The sequence below is a fragment of the Mobula hypostoma genome, chromosome 11 (genome assembly GCF_963921235.1).
Source record: "Mobula hypostoma chromosome 11, sMobHyp1.1, whole genome shotgun sequence".
NCBI classification, from domain to species: Eukaryota; Metazoa; Chordata; class Chondrichthyes; order Myliobatiformes; family Myliobatidae; genus Mobula; species Mobula hypostoma.
This window is the reverse complement of record NC_086107.1, coordinates 42,663,717-42,686,213: the sequence shown is the minus strand read 5'-3', so window position 1 is coordinate 42,686,213 and position 22,497 is coordinate 42,663,717. Positions and strand designations below refer to the sequence as shown.

General features: G+C 41.9%; 1 protein-coding gene across 1 annotated transcript in view; it reads left to right on the top strand.

Moving 5' to 3' along the window:
- LOC134354205 (vitamin D 25-hydroxylase) overlaps window positions 1-22,497 on the top strand; it is a 45,288-nt gene that overhangs the window by 2,992 nt on the left and 19,799 nt on the right. The window contains exon 2 of the mRNA XM_063063097.1: window positions 13,256-13,397. Within this exon, the coding sequence (XP_062919167.1) occupies window positions 13,256-13,397 (142 nt within the window). The remainder of the gene's footprint in view (window positions 1-13,255; window positions 13,398-22,497) is intronic.

Here is a 22,497-nt window from a genome sequence, read left to right as displayed (position 1 = left end):
ATGATCGCTTCAGAAAATGAAGGATTCTGTGTAAAAACAAATAACACTTTGAGTAGAACTTGCTGCCAATACTACACATAGCACAACTTACTCTTTGTAAATCTGCAACTGTTAACTGGCAGAAGCAAACCTGTATAAATATCAAGTTACCGCCAGATCAAGCCTTGCACATCAATTTGCTCAACAGCTGGCTTTGTCATGCCTAGATAAACCAACCAAATGTTTCAGAATGTTCTGACATTGAAAAACCTTTTAAATAGAATCAAAACAAAAATATCTTCAAAATTATTGAACATACATAAAAATTAAAAGGCTAAATAACACCTCAAAGCATTTAAAAACTTTTAAGCAATGTGAAGAATTTTGCACTTCTTGCCTGCAGCTGTTCTAGTTCATTCAAATGAATGGGCTTGTTTACAGCCAGTGTAGATCCTTTGAATGAGTTACTCACCATAAGTGTCTGCTGAGGAACTGCAACAAGTTCATGCTCTATTGCTCAACATTAGAGCATAGCCAGGAAATTATTAACAAAAGCTGGGCTAGCAAGTTCAGGACTGGCACCTGAACGTGGAAGTCCTAAATTTCCTTACTTGTGAACAAGACACCATCAAGTACTTTTTTCTCTCCCAAGCATCACACACAAAATGCTGGAGGAACTCAGCTGGCCAGGCAGCATCTAAACAGTTGATGTTTTGGATGCAGAGTCTTCATCAGGAATGGGGGAAAAAAAGATGAGAATTTAGAGCAGGGAGGTGGGGGGAGGAGAGGAAAAAGTACAAGGTGGTAGGTGGTAGGTGATAGGTGAAACCGGGAGAGGGGAAGGGGTAGAGTAAAGAGCTGTGAAGTTGATTGGTGAAAGAGATAAGGGGCTGGAGAAGGGGGAACCTGATGGGCTCTACAATGGGTAATCAAAACTGTCCAATGCTTCAGTGGCACCAGCCTACCCACCATCAAGAACGTGTATACTGAAAGGTGCCAGAAAGAAGGCCAGCTACATCCTAAAGGATCCCACCCAGCCTGCTCATAAACTCTTTATCCCACTCCTGTCAGGAAGGAGGCTACATAGCATCCACGCTAGGACCACTAGCCTCAAGAACAGTTACATTCCCCAAGTGGTAAAGCTGACCAACACTTCCACCCACTAACTCTCCCCACCACCACTACTTTATTATTTCCTGTCAGAGTCACCTTCTGTACAGACACTCCTGTGCCTAGTGTCACTTTATGGACATACCATCAATCTTATATAGATATATATATATATATATATATATATAAGTAAGCTATCTGGTGTATTTATATTTATTGTGGTTTTATTATAGTGTTCTTTATTGAGTTTTCTGTGCTGCATCGAATCGAAAATAACAATTATTTAATTCTCCTTTACACTTGTGTACTGGAAATGACATTAAACAATCTTGAATCTTTTCTTTTATTCTTTCATTGCTGCTTCCAGATTCAGAGCCAATGGAGTCTAGTCCTGATGGCAGTCAAGCCATTTACAAAGGAGAGGTTGTGGTTGTTGAAGGTCAAACCTTTTGGCCTACCCAAAGTACCCTAGTGTAGTCCAACTGTTTTTAGTTGTTTCGTTAATGACTTTTGTTCCATCACAGTTTCAGTAAATGTGCTTAGATTCTGATTCACAGGGTTGTACGACATGGAGACAGGCCCAGTGACCTAACTCATCCATGCTGGCCGTGTTGTCTTCCTGAGCTCGTCTCCTTTGCTGCATTTGGCCTGTATTCCTCTGAACATTCCCTGTCCAAGTATCTTTTAAACATTGTAACTGCAGCTATATCTGCCACTTCCTCTGGTAGCTCAATACATGTTTAATTACATCTGCATCTGTTTATAAAAGGCAGTTGCTCAAGGCTTAATGCAGCAAGAAATAAACAATCTGAACTGATGTGTGTGGATGAATGTGTGCAACCTAAGTGCAAAGCAGTGGCCTTCACCAAAGAGGAAGATTCTCACCTTTTTCTCATGACATTTAAATTCCATTACCAGTACAGTTCTCTAGTATCTTTGTAGGATAATGTAATTAGAGGAATCGTACATAATTCTTAACCACCAACATTGAGATGGGGTTCACTTTAAGAGACTGGTCTGACATGATGACGTATTGCATGAAGTTCTGTTACTGTACTGTTGATGTTCCGTATTTGGAGTACAATAAATGAGTTAACAGTTTTTCTTAAACATAAAATGCCTCATGTCATTTTATTTGTGAAATCCTACATCATATTCTGTGGACCAACATTAATCTGGCGTAACCGGATCAGATGTATAAACCCTATTCTTATGACAGAATGGGCGTTCCTTGACACAGTACAGTAAAGCCTTTTGACTCTCCACAAGTATGATCACTGTACAGGGTAATGTGCCCTATGACCCTTTATTCCAAACATTGGCTATAAGATGTATTTTGTGGTGCTGTATGGTACTACTTTCTTCAAAAGTCTATGGGCAGAATTTTCTGAACTGTTTACACAATAAATCAATCGGGAACAATTACTTGTATAAGTGAATGAGGAGTAAACACAAAATAATCCGCAGATGCTGTGATTAAAGCAACACTTTCAGTACGCTGGATGAAGTCAGCAGGTCGGGCAGCATCAGTTAGAAACGATGAGTCGACGTTTCGTCAGGGCTGAATGAATGAACAAACAACAGTATAACATACTGATACATTTATTTATTCTATTTTACACATGAAATAAAGATATTACCCATTTTCTGATGTAAATGAAGATTTTAACTCTTCATGATTATTGTGATAAGAGCTGAGAGAAGCAGTTAAACTGAAATGGCCCAGTTTTCTGCTGATTCTCGATTTTTATTGAGGGAAAAGTTTTGTGTTAAGAATCCTGGGAGGCTTACTGTTTGAAAAGACAGATCAGATTTTCATAGTATACCCATTCATAAGCCCAGTAAAGGACCATCCAAAAACATTCTTCAGGGGCTTAGAGAGAGCATGAGACGTCTGCCAGGCAAGGAGAGGAAATTCTGAGCTTTTGTGTCCCTGACACCACCACAAACACGACTCACAAATCCTCAACCTCCTCCCAATATTTGCACTCTTGAAATATGCTTCCTGCTTTATTATTCCACTCTGTCTGGATTATGCATTTATGTAGCAACATCTGTTAGCTGCAAATATTGAAGATGGAGGCATATCTCACATTAGAAATTGATTCTGTTATATCAAATCTTTGATCATAAATGGCTCCCTCATAGAGGATAAGAGGCAATCAGTTAGCATGCCTGCTATTCATTTAGAGATCTGAGCCACTCAGCAACCCCCTACCCTAATCATGGGACAAGTTACAATGACCAATTAACCTACTAATCAGAATGTCCTTGAACTGTGGAAGGAAACCGGAGTACCCAGAGAAAATGCGCGCATTCCACGGGAAGAACGTATAAACTTTACAGATCGTTGTAGATGACACTGGGATTGAACTCTGAACTCTGACGCCCCAAGCTGTAATAACGTCATATTAACTGCTACACCACCATGGCTATAGTTACGCAAAAGACGTACTGTATTATTCAAAACCATCATCTAGGCTTAAACATATTCTTTGATCTGGTGGCTCAGAAGGAGACACTCAAGCTATCTTGAATATCTTAAAAAAAGATACTGCTTCTCTCGTAACTAGATGATACAACAGTTCATAAATGGAAGACATAAGCAATGATGTCAAGGAAAATAATGTTTTAATGCAATGTAATTATGCTAGATCGATTTATCAATTAATACATTAGAACACCGCCCGTAGAATATTAGATCACTGAACAATATAATCAATTACATATTGCTGCTTTTGTAGAGCTGTTCAATTAATTAATTAATTTCACTTCTCTGATACCCAACTAATTGCTTTTCTCTGGAGAATTTGTATCATTGTTGAATCTGCTTCAGCCTGCCTTCCAGGTAGTGTATTTCAGTTCACAACCATTTATATCCTTTATCTTCCCTCTTACTCATTTTCTAATTATATTACAACTGTATCCTTTGATTAATGTAGAATATAGGACAGCACAGAAACGCCCAGCAACCTGCAATGTCTGTACAGACCATGCTAATTTTAACTAATCCCACCTACCAGCATATGACCAACTATATATCCATCCATTAACCATCTATTTAAATATCTCTTAAATGTTACTGTCCTAACTGTTTTCACTACCTCCCCAGGCAGCATGTTCCAGGCACTACCATTCTCTCTATATAAAAAGAACTTGCCTTTTACCCCTCTTAACTCAAAGTTATGCTTCTTATTTGATACTTCCCTCCTACTGGAAAAAATACTCCGAATATTTATTCTGTCTGTACCTCTCGTAATTTTACAAATTTCTGTCATGTCACTCCTTAGCCCCCAGTACTACAGAGAAAACAATCCAAATTGTCCTTTTAATTAATGCTCTCTAATCTAAGCTACATCCTGGTGCAAGTTTTTGTGCATCCTTTCCAAAGCTTCCACATCCAGCCTGTAATACAGCGACCAGAACTGCAAGCAATACTCCAAATGTGTCCCAACCAAAGTTTCCTACAACTGCAACATGACTTCTTGATTTATACTCAGCACCTTTACCAAAGAAGGCAAGTATGCTGTATGTCACCTTTATCACCCCAGCTGTTTGTGTTGCCACTTTCAGAGAGCTATAGAATTTCACCTAAGATCCTTCTGCATTTCAGTACCCAAAGGATAATTTCATTTACTCTACAATTTCTTCTTGCATTTGACCTCCTAAAGTCCAACACCTCATACAGGTCCAGATTAAACTCCATCTACCATTCTCTGAGCATACTTCCAACTGATCTATATCCTTTCCACATTATCCATATTTACAGTTTCATCCAAATTACGTGCATATCAAACAACAGAAGTCCCAGCATGGATCATTTTGAAACAACGCAAACACGAGGAATTCTGCAGATGCTGGAAATTCAAGCAACACACATCAAAGTTGCAGGTGAACGCAGCAGGCCAGGCAGCATCTCTAGGAAGAGGTACAGTCAACGTTTCGGGCCGAGACCCTTCATCAGGACTAACTGAAAGAAGAGCTAGTAAGAGATTTGAAAGTGGAAGGGGGAGGGGGAGATCCAAAATGATAGGAGAAGACAGGAGGGGGTGGGATGGAGCCAAGAGCTGGACAGGTGATTGGCAAAAGGGATATGAGAGGATCATGGGACAGGAGGCCCAGGGAGAAGGAAAAGGGGGAGGGGGGGAAAACCCAGAGGATGGGCAAGGGGTATAGTGAGAGGGACAGAGGGAGAAAAAGGAGAGAGAGAGAGAGAAAGAATGTGTGTATATAAATAAATAATGGATGGGGTACGAGGGGGAGGTGGGGCATTAGTGGAAGTTTGAGAAGTCAATGTTCATGCCATCAGGTTGGAGGCTACCCAGACAGAATATAAGGTGTTGTTCCTCCAACCTGAGTGTGGCTTCATCTTTACAGTAGAGGAGGCCGTGGATAGACATACCAGAATGGGAATGAGATGTGGAATTAAAATGTGTTGCCACTGGGAGATCCTGCTTTCTCTGGCGGACAGAGCGTAGGTGTTTAACGAAATGATCTCCCAGTCTGTGTCGGGTCTCGCCAATATATAGCAGGTCACATCGGGAGCACCGGACGCAGTATATCACCCCAGCCAACTCACAGGTGAAGTGTCGCCTCACAAGGAAGGACTGGCTGGTGCCCTGAATGGTGGTAAGGGAGGAAGTGTAAGGGCATGTGTAGCACTTGTTCTGCTTACAAGGATAAGTGCCAGGAGGGAGATCGGTGGGTGGGGAGATCAGTGTTGTTTTGAAACAACACTGGTTACAGACCTCCAGTCAGAATAACAATCCTCCATTACCCCCTGTTTTCTATGGCCCAAACCAGTTTTGAATCCAATGTACCATTCTCCATGGATGCCACATGCTTTAAAATTCTGTATCAGCCCACTATAAGTGATCTTGTGAGACATTTAACTAAAGTCCATGTATACATTTGTTTGCTGGCATTTCTGCCTTGGGAAAGAGCTTTCTTATATACTACATATGATTTGGAAAAAACTGTATCAAATTGTTTCTTAAGGAAAATCCTGGAAATTCTCAGCACATCTGGCAGCATCTCTGGGAAGCTATGTTAGTATTTCTAGATGAAGACACTTTATTGGTAAACAAATTAGTTCTAAATTGCAGAGGATTTTGGAGAGGAAAGGGTCATACAGTATGAATGGCCATATAATATAGCAAAATTTAGTGGGAAGCTAGAGAATTGGGATGCTTCTTAAAAACCAACAGAAGGCAATGAAAACAATAAGGAGAGAAAAGTTATGAAGGTAAGCTAACCAATAATATCAAAGAGGATACCACAATTTTTTTCAGATATTATGAGTAAAGGAAGGGCAAGAACGGACAGTGGACCGTTGGAAAATGATGCTGGAGAGGTAGTAATGGGGGACAAACAAATGGCAGACATTCAATGAGTATTTTGCTCAGTTTTCACTATGGAAGACACTAGCTGTATGCCAGAAATTTGAGAGTGTCAAGGGGCAGAAGTGAGTGTAGTTGCAATTACTAAGGAGAAGGTGCTTGGGAAGCTGAAAGGTCTGAAGATAGGTAAATCACCTGGACAAGATGGACTATGCCCCAGGGTTCTGAAAGAGGTTGCTGAAGAAATTGTTACCTTTCAAGAATCATTAGATTCTGGTGTGGTTCCAGATGAATGGAAAATTGCAAATGTCCCTCCATTCTTTTAAGAAGGGAGGGAGGCAAAAGACAGGAAACTATAAGCCAGTTAGCTTGACTTCAGTGGTTGGCAAGGGGTTAGAGTCCATTATTAAGGATGAGGTTTTGGGGTACCTGGAGGCACACGATAAAATAGGCAAAGTCAGCATGATTTCCTTAATGGGAAATCTTGCCTGACAAATACTGTTGTAATTTTCTGAGGAAATTGCAGGCAGGATAGACAAGGGAGTCAGTGGATGTTGTTTACTTGGATATTCAGAAGGCCTTAGACAAGGTGCTGCACATTAAGCTGCTAAATAATATAAGAGCCTATGGTGTTACAGGAACAATACTAGCATGAACATAGGATTGACTGACTAGCAGGAGGCAAAGTGTGAGACTAAAGGGACTCTCTTCTGGCTGTCTGCCAGTGAATACCGGTACTCTGCAGGGGTCTATGTTGGGACCACTTCTTTTCACATTATATTGTTCCTCCTTTACGTTCTTTTTTTATGATTGCAAGGCATTGCTGGATATTTATAACATCACATACTGCAGGTCTACCCCACTAGCGAGTTGCTTGATAGCGGTGGAGCTGGATTTGTGACGTACCATGTTGCTGCCTACTACAGCCAGCCAAGGAAGAAGGTATCAGTGCTGATGCATGGTCCAACAAATAGTGTAAATGATTGCCTAGGACGTTTTTCTTATGATCGCAAGACCCTATTGGACATTGGTAATGTAGAATACTCAAGTCCAATTCACTAGTTCATTGGTAAAACCAACAGCAGGGGAGCTGCATGTCTTCAGTTGTTGCACAGACCATGCTGTCATCTCACGGCGTTACCTGTTGCAGCTGCCCAAGAAAGGTCATGCCAGAGGCAGTGTGGCAGAGAGAGCAGAGGCGTCACTGGATTCTGTGTGAGGTGGGGGCCGACCCCTGCTGTCAGTGCTGCCCTCCTGTGGTCACTTAGTGGAAGACGAGCTGGATTACATTCATCTACAGTTGCCCTAGCATGTGATCAGTACTGCTGTGGGCTTGGTCATTGAGAAACATGGCTCCAGGACAACATCCAATGCACCTTCAATCTACAGGCCATGACACTCGGGGACTTGGGCTATATTTTTTGGGGCTGTATGTTTTTCCACTATCATAATTATATGTGCTGTGTGTGACTGTTGGTACTGTTTTGCATCTTGGCTCTAGAGGAATTTTTTTTTTACTGTGTTCATGTGTATAGCTGAATGACAATGAAACTTGAACTATATTGTAAATGATTTGGATGATGGAATTGATAGATTTGAGGTGAAGTGTGCAGATATTACAAAGATAGGTGAGGAAGCAGGGAGGCTGCAGAAGGACAGATTAGAAGAGTGTGCAAAGAAGTGGCAGATGGAATACAGTGCAGGAAAGTGTATGGTCATTCAGTTTGACAGAAGGAATTAAGGCATAGACTATTTTCTAAGAAGGATTGAATTCAGAAATCAGGGATGCAAATGGACTTGGAAGACCTATTGCAGGATGCTGTAATGGTTAATTTGCAGGTTAAATTGGTATTAAGGAAGACAAATGCAATGTTAGCATTCATTTTGAGAGGACTCGAATATAAAAGCGAGGATGTAATGCTGAGGCTTCATTAGGCATTGGTCATACCACACTTGGAGTATTTTAGTATTTTAGGCTCCTTATCTTTGAAAGGTTGTGTTGGCAATGGAGAGGCTCCAGAGCAGTTTCATGAGAATTATCCTGGGAATGAAAAGGATTGATGTATGAGGACTGTCTGGTGGTTCTGGGCCTGTACTCACTGGAGTTTACCCATTAAAACTTTTTGACTATTGAAAGGTCTGGATATAGTGAATGTGGAGAGAATGTTTCCAATAGTGGGAGAGTCTAGGACCAGATGACACAGACTCAGAATACAAGGATGTCCCATTTGAACAGAGATGAGGAATTTCTTTAGCCAGAGTGTGATGAATCTGTGGAATTCGTTGCCGCAGTTGACTATGGAGGTCAAGTCGTTAGGTATACTTAAAGCAGAGGTTGATAGGTTCTTGATTAGCAAGGGCATCGAAGGTTACAGAGAGAAGGCAGGAGAATGGGATTGAGAGGGATAATAAATCAGGCATGATTGAAAGGGTGGAGCTAACTCGATGGTCTGAATAGCCTAATTCTGCTCCTATTTCTTATGGTCTTATAGATATACGGATTGGAAATATCTTATAGGGTGAGACCAGAGTTGTCATTATGCAAAACTGTTGTTCTAGTAATCTGGTTGATAGATAATGAGGGGAGAATGAGAACAAAAACCAAGATGAGAGCTGTGAATTGCAGGGACTTTGGAATTACCCAACAAGACAGTCCAGGTTAATGAAGTGAAGAAAAACTGATACAAAATGGCCAGTTATGATTTAAACAGTAAAACTGAGTTCCCTGAAGCTTTTGAATCCAATATTTGGTCCTAGGTTCTTTGGTATTCCCACAGAGAAGATGAAATGCTGATCCCCAAGCTTAAGTCCTTTTTACTGATTTGTGCAGAGATAGTCCTTATTTCATCCAAACTCACTCTGCCCTCTCAGTAACTTAAAACTAGGGTGTTCACTCTTTCCTAGTTCTGATGACTAGTCTTCAAAATGAAATGTTAAGTATGTTTCAATTTCATTAGATGATGCCTGACCTGTTGTCTATTTACAGCATATTCAGGTCTTGTTTTGAATTTCTTGCATCTTTTTAACCTGCTTTGCTCAAAGTACACTGACACCAGTATTTCAGTCTCTCCATATATTTCCAGTTCAACAGCCATGGTAGCATTTGAGTAGATCCCTTCTGCATCTCCTTAATTCTTCCAGCAGAGCACAGAATAAATACAATGACCCAGAACTTGCAGTCAGCTATAAATTGCCTTGCTGATTGGCAAACATACTACCTTGTCTATTCTGTCATTTCGTTGAATTTTTAAGTTTAGAAATTTTAAAGCAGGGTTGTGTGTAGAAATTTGAAGTTGCCTTCATCCTTTACATTATGAGTCCAATGCATGCAGGTGTGTCCATCCTTTTTATGTTCAGATGATGATTTTGCTGGAGTAGGGTGAGAAGGGTCATAGGTGCCAAAAATCTTTCTGAACTAAACTTATACATGTCCCCACCATATACATAAAGTAGGTTAATAAATATCAAAAAAAGGTCTTAATAAGACCTTGGTGAGGGGTCACTCCCTCCAACAAGCAATCAAGTCCTTGTCAAATGCAGCAGAAGAAAGCAGCAATTGGATTTGGATTAAAAGGAAAGACAACAACTGGGCTGCAAGATGAAGACAAGAGGGTATGGAACTGAGGGGGGTGTATCTGGGACGCCAGGTAGCACCGTTGAGCCCTCTGGAGATGTCATGGGGTTATCAACGAAACGTCAAAGAAGGAGGGTGCCCACCTGATGACCCTGATGATGTACCTGCCCTCCTTGTCACCACTCCAAGCCCGCTGCCAACATTGAAAGTGCCGACTTACCATAGGGATTGAAACATCAAGTCCTAGTAGCTCTACTATGCACTGTGCATTGAACTTTCAATCTGAAATGTAATCATTCATCACTACTGCTTCCATTGTTTAGTCAATTTTCTATCCACAATATCACTGTTTAATTCTATGAGATTTCATTTTGCTAATAAGTTTATTATGTGGAGTATTGTCAAGGGCCCTTTAAACTTGATTATCATATCAATCATTACAATGCTTTGCATAACTACTTTCCACCCCCATCAGTCTGCATCAAATCTCACAATCAAGACTGTCAGACAAGACTTGTATTTACTGAATTTGTACTAAACAATGACTATATTAGCTAATATTTTTTCAAAGCCAGATTTTGTAGTGGGTTTCAGAACTTGCACCAGCAGGCAAGTGGGAGATAATGTAAAAAAAAGTGACATCAACTTGGTCGCTAATTAAACACATTACCTGATTTTTTTAATCTCCAGTGTGTCTACGTCCTCTCCAAAGGGTTGCTAAAAAATAGAAAGTGAACCCTAGGTGCCATCAAATTCACCTTCCAGGGAATTCACAATGAACTATTAATTTATACAGCTTAATATATTTGTGAGGACTTGAAACATCAAGGATGAATCCACATATTTATCCTTGATGTAGAAACCTACTGTTTCTAATTGTCATCAATTATTTAACCATGTGATTAGTGGTGGTAGTAGTAGTGCAATCACTGAAGTTCAGTATGATGTTCTTCGAAGGGGTTGTCATTTGGTGGCAGTACACACTCTGACACAGTGTGGGCAGGAGTACATGGTGCTGTAGTCAATGGTTAGGTCTTTTGGTTGTTCAGTCCTTCCATTCATAGCTGCCACTTGTTCTCTGCAGTACAGCAGATGTTGTTTTCATGTGATGGAGATTCCTCTTGAACAGATTTCCTCTAGGTGTATCTATTGTGTGCAAAGTCTTCCCAGTTTTTAGATGTCAACTTGAATTTCTTCAGGCTGATTTTTGATTTTATCTTTGAAGTGTTTCCTTTGCCTGCCAGGGGCTCGCTGACCCTCCTTCAACTTGGAGTAAACAGTCTGTTTGGAGAGATGTGATTTAGTCATCCAAATTACATGACCTATCCATTAGAGTTGGTGTTGCTTTATCATGGTGGAAATGCTGTTCATGTTGGTGTCAGTGTATCTGTCCTTCCAGCTGACCCTCAAAATCTTTCGTAAGGATCTTTGGTAGTTATTTTCCGGGGACTTCAGTGCTTACTGTAGGTGGTCCATGTACTGTAATGTTGGAAGGGCGACAGCTCTATAGACCTAAAGTTTTAGACCTGTAGTTCATGGTCTTCAAAGACTCTCTTCCTTAATCTTGCATAGGCTCCACTGGTACTACTCAGGCAGCGGATGATCTCTGAGTCGATGCCTGCTTTTAAGGAGAGGGTGCTGCCGAGGTAGGGAAGTGGTCTACATTTTCAAGGGTGATATTGTCAACTTTTATGGGGGGGGGTTGGATAAATGGCAGGTTGGGCAATGGGTGATAAAGGACCTTATTCCTAACACTGTCCAATTAATAGCAAGTAACTGCAACTTGCCAAATAATTCTGAATATTTGTATTAATCTTATTTTCTACACTTTATCAATTCTCCAGTTTGATAAGAACAATACCATAAATCTATACTAATTATTCCCGATGCACTTTTGATTCCCCTAGTATTATTCCATCCTGTTTCACAATCTGTTAGTTTATCAACAGGAGAGATAAAATTCCTAGCCTTTCTTTGAAGGAGATTATGTTTAATATAATTCTAGACCCCATGGCGTTTTATGAAATTATGTACAGAGTTCTTGATGCTTTTCCCTTGGATTCACTCATCATCTCAAATGTAAATCGTCAAGTCTTTTTTGATTCATATTTACATATTTAGTTTCTTTGTCATTGGAATCAGAGTTGCATCGAACAGGGCTGGATCGGGCCTTCACTGCAAATACCTGCCTTTCCTGTAAAAACTATGAAGCATTACTTGAGGATTACAGTGCTTAGAACAAAGCATTCATTACTCAAATGTCAGATCCCTTGCCTTGATAACTATATCCTGTGCCAAATTACAATAAAAGTAAGCAAAAAGGACAAAGGTATGTGTTGCATCATTTTAATTTCTAAATGGGTCAATGCAGTGTCTTTGGTTTAAAGTATAGAATAATAAACCTTCCATTGTTGAGTAAAATTAAGAAATAAGTGATCAACTTGTGGAGAAATTCTAATTGCATTGAATGTAAATAAAAGGTAATATCAATTTCTCGCGGCCACTCCGAAATGATATCGTATTAGTAAGTAGGTACCATGCACAATCCTGACTTGATGGAGACAGACGTGAGAAGCATGGAGGAACATCTGAAGAAACTTCTGAAATGCCCGCTTCGCTGCCGCTGCTACTGTACAATTGAGAATCTTCAGAGGGGAAGGCCCCAAATCCTCAGCTTTGCCTATTGCCTGTTGCCGGAACCAGGGTCGAAGCACTCGGCAGGGATGGTGTTCGGTGCTTGGTGTCGGAGGGCTGGTCGGAGGCTCGAAGTTTTCGGACGGACTCAAGAGTTGGCTGTGGTCAGGTACATCCAGGGTGCTGCATCGGCAAGTTTGTGGCGCTGGAGGTTCACGGCAGGGAGAGTTTTCCTTCCTTCTACCGTCTGCGTGAGATGATGGGACTTTCGAGAGACTTTGAGACTTTTTTTTACCGTGCCCATGGTCTGTTCTTATCAAATTACGGTATTGCTTTGCACTGTTGTAACTATATGTTATAATTATGTGATTTTTGTCAATTTTTCAGTCTTTTTTGTCTTGTGTTTCTGCGATATCATTCTGGAGGAACATTGCATGCATTAAGAAATGATACATTACCAAATGACAATAAAAGAGGACTGCGTGTCCTCATAATCTAATCTAATCTAAGATAATCTGCCTGTATATTTAAAATGGCAAGTGGTACCTTTCAGCATTATTTTGTGACTGAATGCTTAACTGATAACTTAATCTTAAAATGTCACTTTCTTGTTTAACAGATTTTCAGTCTTGACCTTGGTGGTATATCAACTGTTATCATCAATGGGTATGATGCAATCAAGGAATGCCTTGTTCATCAGAGTGATAATTTTGCAGATAGGCCATCTCTGCCTCTCTTCAAAAAATTGACAAACATGGGAGGTAAGCAGATGTAACAAATACCATTTGCTATTAATGTATAATTACTTGTAGTCTATCTTTATCTCATAGCTTATAAATCTAGCATTAAATTAGAGATGTATTTAAAAACAGTTTAGAAATGCAGATAAAAATAAGAACACCAAAGCTTGCAATGGTGGCAAATTAGTACTTTAAAATCAAGTCCAGCATACTGACTACAAGAAAAGAAGTTTGCATACTTTAGGAACTAAATTTGTTTTCAGACAATGCACTAGCTTCTGCATCTGAAATTTGGCCTTAAACAACCTTTCCCATTTTTTTTTATTTTGCACTTCACTTGAAAGGTATGAGTGTGAATGAGAACACAGCGGTGCAAAAAGAGTAGATGGAAAGTTGAGTAAAATGGGACTGAACAGTTTCCATGTTTGTTTTTCTTTGTTCTGAGACCACTTTAAGCTTTAAGATGCTGTTCATGCCTGTGCACATAATTCTGATTCAACATGACAAGAGAGCAAATTGGTAAATGAATAATTATCGACACACCTAACATTCACCAGAAATGTGCAAATCAGGAAGATTATAAAACAAGATAATCTGCAGATGCTGTAAAAGATCAAAGCAACACTTTCAGTATGCTGGATGAACTCAGCAGGTCGGGCAGCATCAGTCAGAAATGATGAGTCGACATTTCGGGCCGGAATCCTTCGTCAGGACTGAAGAGTGAAAGAAGGGGAAGGATTTGAAGAATGATTGTAGCGTCAGTTGAAAGACCAGTAATTTGAAAGACAAAGGGGTGGGGGAGGGGAAGCATTGACGTCATAGCCCTGAAAACAATGGGTAGTAGGAGGCGGAACCATGAGGGAGCTGGGGGAGGGGGTAGAGTGAAATCGGGATAGAGGAAGGGAGGGGGAGGGAATTACCGGGGGTTGGAGAATTCTATGTTCATACCAAGGGGCTGGAGACAACCTAGATGGTATATGAGGTGTTGCTTCTCCAACCTGAGTTTAGCCTCATCATGGCAGTAGAGGAGGCCATGTGTGGACATATCTGAATGGGAATGGGAAGCAGGGTTGAAGTGGGTGGCTATCGGGAGATCCTGTCTGTTGTGGTGGACAGAGTGGAGGTGCTCGACGAAGCAGAGTTCCCCTTGTCCTTACCTACCACCCCACCAGCCTCCGGATCCAACACATTATCCTCCGCAACTTCCGCCACCTTCAACAGGACCCCACCACTAAGCACATCTTTCCCTCTCCTCCCCTCTCTGCTTTCCGCAGGGATCGGTCCCTCCGCGACTCCCTTATCCACATGTCCATCCCCACTGATCTCCCACCCGGCACTTATCCCTGTAAGCATAAGTGCTACACCTGCCCCTACACCTCCTCTCTTGCCACCATTCAGGGCCCCAAACAGTCCTTCCAAGTGAGGCAACACTTCACTTGTGAGTCTGCCGGGGACATCTATTGCAGCTGGTGCTCCTGGTGCGGCCTCCTCTACATCGGTGAAACCCGACACAGATTGGGGGACCGCTTCGTCGAGCACCTCCATTCTGTCCGCCACAACAGACAGGATCTCCCGGTAGCCACCCACTTCAACTCTGCTTCACATTCCCATTCGGATACGTTCATACATGGCCTCCTCTACTGCCATGATGAGGCTAAACTCAGGTTGGAGGAGCAACACCTCATATACCGTCTAGGTAGTCTCCAGCCCCTTGGTATGAACATAGAATTCTCCAACTTCCGCTAATTCCCTCCCCCTCCCTTCCTCTATCCCTGTTTCACTCTACCCCCTCCCCCAGCTCCCTCATGGTTCCGCCTCCTTCTTCTACCACCCATTGTTTTCAGGGCTATGATGTCAATGCTTCCCCTCCCCCACCCCTTTGTCTTTCAAATTACTGGTCTTTCAACTGACGCTACAAGCATTCTTCAAATCCTTTCCCATTTTTCATTCTTCAGTCCTGAGGAAGGGTTCCGGCCCGAAACGTCAACTCATCGTTTCTGACTGATGCTGCCCGACCTGCTGAGTTCATCCAGTGTACTGAAAGATTATAAGACAGTCAAGTACTGATTTAACATTAAAATTTTTATTAAGGAGTTCCATCACCACATCTACCCTCTCGCGTTATTGATTATGTGCTCTACAGCATCAAGAACTGTGCCCCACCACCCTATCAGCAGAACCGACACATATCTTGAGCTGCTTTTAGGGTTGTCACAGAATTACTTCTGGCTGTCATTGCAAATACTGGATTCGTAGACTGACAGCACAGGTGATGAGTTCAAATTTGATTGGTTGAGCTTCCCCTCTGTGTGGTTGGTGACAATTTCCTCCACTGAACAATCTTCCTGGCGATTGAGGAATTTGGATATACTGTATACACTTACTAGCATTCTCCTGGAGCTTAGCCCCCTAAAGTCATCACTGTAGTGCTCTGCTGCTCCCTGCAGCATGCCCTCCCTCTCACATCCTCCTATCCCCATTATCCCTTCCATTCGATCTGTCCCATCCTGGCTGTAGTCCATTTGTCTTTGATGTCTCAACTCATGGAGATCTCTTCTGTATTCTCATGTCTGAGCTGATAGTCATACCTGTCCTTTCAGTTGTGTGTTGTCACTTCTATTCCAATCTTGCTCATCCTGTGCTGACTGGGCATGTGACAGATCTTGGGTATCTAAAATGAATTGTGGAAAGAATACGTAATGACGTGCATAAGGGAGAAAGTAAGAAATATAAACTTCAGTCTATGTGATTAAAGGAGCGGAATAGGGGAAATCTGGATATGCTCAAGGTTAGTGGCTGACGCTGATGGCTGTGTTTTTGGCAATGACTTTCTATGATCATCTGTACTGAAAAAAAATCTAGACCCACCTACCCAGTTCCTGTTGCCTCCATTTGTGCTCGACTTTCTCCTTGAAAAAAGAGGGAAGACTGTCAGTAGAATGTTTTCTTTTGGAAGGTCAAGAGCAGATTGGTGAATTAAGCAGTGTAGAGGCTTCCTAGTACAGTTATTTGAAAATATTCTCTAGCCTTAACTACTCGTGTAAGGTGTTTAAATTTCTTCTGGTCCCTGAGATTGCATTGTCATTTAGTGTGAACCTCTGTATTTACCTGTTTCACCATCTACCGAAAAGGCAGGACAGCTCAGTAACTTAAAGGTGAAGGAGTCGGAGTATTCGTTATGATTAACTCATCATGGTGATTCTGTCTCAGCTCTATCCACCAGACCTGGAACATCTAGCATACAATTCTGATTGTCAAGTGTTGTCCATTTTATTTGTCAAGGAAGTGTATCACCATCGTCCTGGTAGCGGTATACACTCCACCCCTGACCAACATTGGGCAAGAACTGGAATTGCTGAGCACCATATCAGCAGGCACGAAACAGTCTTGTGGGGGATTTCAATCAGGCCAGCTTGAAGAAGTCTCTGAACAGCTACCTCCAACATATCAGCAGTGGAACCAGAGGAGCCAACTCATTTGACCACTGTTAAACAAACATGAAGAATACTTAATGTGTGATCCCATGCCTGCACTTTGGAAAGTCCGATCACCTGGCTGTACTTCTATGCCCAGCGTAGAGGCAGAGACTAAAGGGCACAGCACCAGTGGTAAGGACCAAGGAGGTATGGTCAAGGGAGGTGAAGGAGTGGTTACGGGGCAGCTTTGAGTTGGTGGAGTGGACTATATTCAGGTAGTCACCTTTGAATCTGAACAAATATGCCACAATTGTCATTGACTTCATCCAGACATGTGGATGGGTGTGTTTTGTCTAAAACCAAAAGCCATGGATGAACCAGGAGTTTTGTAGTCTGCTGAGAGCTCGACTGATGGTATTCAAGACCAGAAGTATACAAGAAGTACAGGTACAACCTATGGAAGGCTATTTTAAGAGCAAAAAAAAATTCTGTTTGGAGCTAGAAAAAAAATAGATGTATGTCAGCTGTGGCATGGTGTGCAGGTCGCAACTTACGACAAGGAAAAACATAACATTCTAAATATTGGTAGTAAAGATGTGGTCTACAATGGGAGTTAGAAAATGCATGCCAAAAGGGCAATGTTACAATAGTCATGGGGGATTTCAATATGCAAATAGATTGGGAAAATCAGGTTGATGCTGGATTCCAAGAGGGGAAATTTCTAGAATGCCTATGAGATGGCTTTTTCAAGCAGCTCTTGATTGAGCTGACTAGGGGATCTGCTATTCTGGATTGGGTGTTGTGCAACGAACTAGAATTGATGAGAGAGCTTAAGGTAAAAGGACCCTTGGGGGAAGGTGATTACAATATGATAGAGCTGCACACTGACCTGATATAGGTGTATAAGATGAAGAGAGGCATTGATTGTGTGGATAGCCAGAGGCTTTTTTCCCCCAGGGCTGAAATGGCTAAGACGAGGGGGCATAGTTTTAAGCTGCTTGGAAGCAGATACAAGGGAGATGTCAGAGGTCATTTCACACACAGAATGGTGGGTGCATGCAATGCAATGCTAGCAAAGGTGATAGAGGTTGATATAATAGGGTCTTTTAAGAGACTCTTAGGTAGGTACATGGTGCTTAGAAAAATAGAGGGCTATGCAGTAGGGAAACTCTGAGCAGTTTCTAGAGTAGGTTACATAGTCAGCACAACATGGTGGGCTGAAGGGCCTGTAATGTGCTTCAGATTTCTATGTTTCTATGTCTATCTATATTTATGATCGAATTCACCCTGAAATTTGAGAAGGAGAAGCTAAAATCAGATGTATCAGTATTACAGTGGATTTTAGGGCATTATAGAGACCCGAGAGAAGGTGACCAGAATTGATTGGAAAAGAACACTGGCAGGGATGACAGCAGAGTAGCAATGGCTAAAATTTCTGGGAGGAATTCAGAAGGTACAGGATATATACATCCCAAAAAGGAAGAAGTATTCTAAAGGCAAGAAGACAACTGTGGCAGACAAGAGACGTCAAAGCCAACATAAAAGCCAAAGAGAGGGCATATAATAGAGCAAAAATTAGTGGGAAGTTAGAGGATTGGGAAGCTTTTAAAAACCAACAGAAGGCAACTGGAAAAAGTCATTAAGTGGTAAAGATGGAATATGAAAGTAAGCTAGCCAATAATATTAAAGGGGATACCAAAAGTTTTTTCGAATGCATAGTGTAAAAGAGAAGCAAGAGTGGATATCAGACCAGAGGCAAACGATGCTGGAGAGGTAGTAATAGGGGACAAGGAAATGGCAACTGAACTGAATAAGTATTTTGCATGAGTTGTCACTGTGGAAGACACTAGCAGTATGGTGGAAATTCCAGATGTCAGGGGCCATGAAGTGTGTGAAGTTACCATTACCAGAAAAGGTTCTTGGGAAACTGAAAGGGCTGAAGGTAGATAAGTCACCTGGACCAGGATTCTGGATGAGGAGGCTTAAGAGATTGTGGAGGCAGTGGTAATGATCTTTCAAGAATCACTAGATTCTGGAATCATTCCAGAAGACTGGAAAATTGCAAATGTCACTCCACTCTTCAAGAAGGGAGAGAGACAGAAGAAAAGGTACTTGGAGGCACATGATAAAATAGGCCTTAGTAAGCATAGTTTCCTCAAATATTGCCCGACAAATATATTGGAATGCTTTGAAGAAATAACAGGATAGATAAAAGAGAAATGATTGATGTTACATACTTGGATTTTCATAAGACCTTTGACAAGTTGCTATACATGAAGCTACTTAACAGGCTACAAGCCCATGGTATTACAGGAAAAATTCTAACATGAATAAAGCAGTGGCTGATTGACAGGAGGCAAAGAGTGGGAATTAGGGAGACTTTTCTGGTCCGTTGCAAGTGACAAGTGGTGTTCCACGGGGGTCTGTGTTAAGACAGATTCTTTTTACATTACATGTCAATGATTTGGATGATGGAATTGATGGCTTTGTTGCAAAATTTGCAGACAATATGAAGATAGGTGGAGGGACAGGTAGTTTTGAGGAAGTAGAGAGGCTACAGACAGACGGAGACAGATTCAGAGAATGGGCAAAGAAGCGGTAGATGGAATATACTGTCGGGAAGTGTATGGTCAGGCACTTTGGTAGAAGAAATGAAAGGGTTGACTATTTTCTGAATGAAGAGAAAATTTTAAAAACTGAGGTGCAAAGGGACTTGGGAGTTCTTGTGCAGGATTCCCTAAAGGTTGATTTGCAGGTTGAGTCCGTGGTGAGGAAGTCAAATGCGATGTTGCCATTAATTTCAAGAGGACTAGAATATAAAAGCAGGAATGTAATGCTAAGACTTTATAAACCACTAGTGAGGCCTCACCCAGAGTATTACGAGCCATTTTGGGCCCCTTAGAAAGGATGAGATGAAACTGGCGAGGGTTCAAGGGAGATTCACAAAAATGGCTTATTGTATGAAGAGCATTTGAAGGCTCTGGGCCTGTATTCACTAGAATTCAGAAGAGTGAACAGTGAGCTAATTGAAACCTATTGAATACTGAAAAGCCCTGACAGAGTGGATGTGGTAAGGATGTTTCCTATGGTGGGAGAGTCTAAGACCAGAGGACACAACCTGAGAATAGAGAGGCATCTTTTTAAAACAAAGATGAGGAGGAATGTCTTTATCCAGAGAATGGGGAATCTTTGGAATTCTTCACCACAGGCAGCTGTGGAGGCCAATTCTTTATGTATATTTAGGCAGAAGTTGATGATTCTTTATTGGTCAGGGTATGAAGGGATATGGGAAGAAGGCAGGAGATTGGGGCTGAGAGGAAAATTGGATCAGCCATGATGAAATGGCAGCCAGTCTCAATGGGCCAAATGGCCTAATTCTGCTCCTATGTCTTATGGTATAATGAATGGTAGTGATGAATTGCTCTCAGTTGAGTTCAATACCTTTATGCACACTTTGAAAGAGAGAATTAAAGTACACCAGTGTGAATCCCTGCAGCCTCAGGTGACCCTGTGATCTCTGTGTGGGAGTCTGACATCAGAATATCATTCAAATGGATGAACGCTCACAAGGTGTCAGGCCATGATGGTGTACCTAATAGTGCTCTGTTACCTGTGCCAACCAACTCACAGGGGTGTTTAAGAACATCTTCAAACTCTCATTACTGTATTTGGAGTTTCCCACTTGCTTCAAAATCATACCAGTGCCTCAGAAGAGCAGAGTGAACTAACTCTATGGCTATCACCCAGGTGCACTCACATCATTGTGATGAAGCTGAAAGGCCTAAAGATACACAAGTTACCCAGATCAGATGAACTACACCCTAGGGTTCTAAAAGAGGTCGCGGTAGAGATTGTGGAGGCACTAGTAATGATCTTTCAAGAATCATTGGACCATCATTGGCATGGTTCCAGAGGACTGGAAATTGCAAATATCACTCCACTCTTTAAGAAAGGAGGGAGGCAGCAGAAAGGAAATTATAAACCAGTTAGCCTGACCTCAGTGATTGGGAAGATGTTAGCGTCAATTGTTAAAGATGTGGTTAAGGAATACTTGGTGACACAGGACAAGAAAGGACAATGTCAGCATGGTTTCCTTAAAGGAAAGTCTTGCCTGATGAACCTGTTGGAATTCTTTGAGGAGATTACACATAGGATAAATATAGGGGATGTTGTATATTTGGATTTTCAGAAGACTATTGACAAGGTGCCACACATGAGGCTGCTTACCAAGTTAAGAGCCCATGGTACTACAGGAAAGTTATTGGCATGGTTAGAGCATTGGCTAATTGGTAGGAGGCAGCAAATAGAAATAAAAGGATCCTTTTCTGGTTGGCTGTCAGTGACTACTGGTGTTCCACAGGCGTCGCTGTTGGGACTGCTTTTGATGCTGCATATCAGTGATTTACTTAATGGAATAGATGGCTTTGTTGCCAAGTTTGCAGATGACATGAAGATTGGAGGGGCAGATAGTGTTGAGGAAACAGGTAGGCTGCAGAAGGACTTCGATTAGGAGAATGGGCAAGAAAGTGGCAAATGAAGTACAGTGTTAGAAAATGCATAGTCATGTACTTTGATAGAAGAAATAAATGTGCAGACTATTTTCTAAATGGGGAGAAAATCCAAAAATCTGAGATGTGAAGGGACTTGGAAGTCCTTGTGCAGAACACCCTAAAGGTTAACTTGCAGAAGTCACCCTAAAGGTCAGTGGTGAGAAGGGCAAATGCAATGTTAGCATTCATTTCAAGTGGTTTAGAATATAAGAGCCGGGATGTGTTGCTGAGGCTTTAAAAGGCACTGGTGAGGCTTCACCTTCAGTATTATGAACAGTTTTGGTCTCCTCATCCAAGAAAAGGTTTGCTGGCATTGGAGAGGGTTCAGAGGAGGTTCACAAGGATGATTCTGGGAATGAAAGGATTATCATATGAGGAACGTTTGATGGCTCTGGGCCTGAACTCGCTGGAATTTAGAAGGATGAGTGGGGGTTCTCATTGAAACCTTTCAAATGTTGAAAGGCCTAGACAAGGGTTTCTCAACCGGGGTTACTAGAACCCTAGCGTTCTGCTAGAGGTTGCTCGGGGTTCTGCGAGAGATCGTGATTTTAAGAAATTTTGTTTTTGAACTTCACGCAACGCTTAATTCTGGCACTCACAGTGGCTGGCATTGCGTTTGGGTAATAAGATCCTTCCTGCGTCTCTTCTTCTCAGTCAGTCGCCTCTTCAGCAGTTGCTCTTTTGGATTCCTCAAAATTCTTGGCTGCGCCGTGGATCTGCGTTCTCCACCAGTCTCTGTCACAAGCCAGGTCCTGCCACTTATTGGCCTCGATACTTGCCTGACAGCTGCTGCTTAAGTTGGTCTTTGTACCTTTTGCATGGTGCACCACAATCTCCCTTGCCCTGAGAGAGTTCTCCCTAGAGAACTGCTTTCGGTAACCTGCAGTTGTCCATGTGAGACACGTGGCCTGGCCAGCAGGAGCGGCCTGAGCGGCAAAGTGGCTTCAATGTTTGGAAGCTGAGCTTTTTCCAGGACCTTGTTGCAAACACGATCCCACCAGCTGATACCCATGATGGGGTGGGGGCAGTGTTGATGGAAGCACTCAAGCGGATTTGCTTGCAGAACAAGACCCAGCCTTCAGAGCCGTACAGCAGTGTTGTGACAATGGCATCCTTGTACACCTGGGTTTTTGTGGATAGGCACAGCTGGTGGTT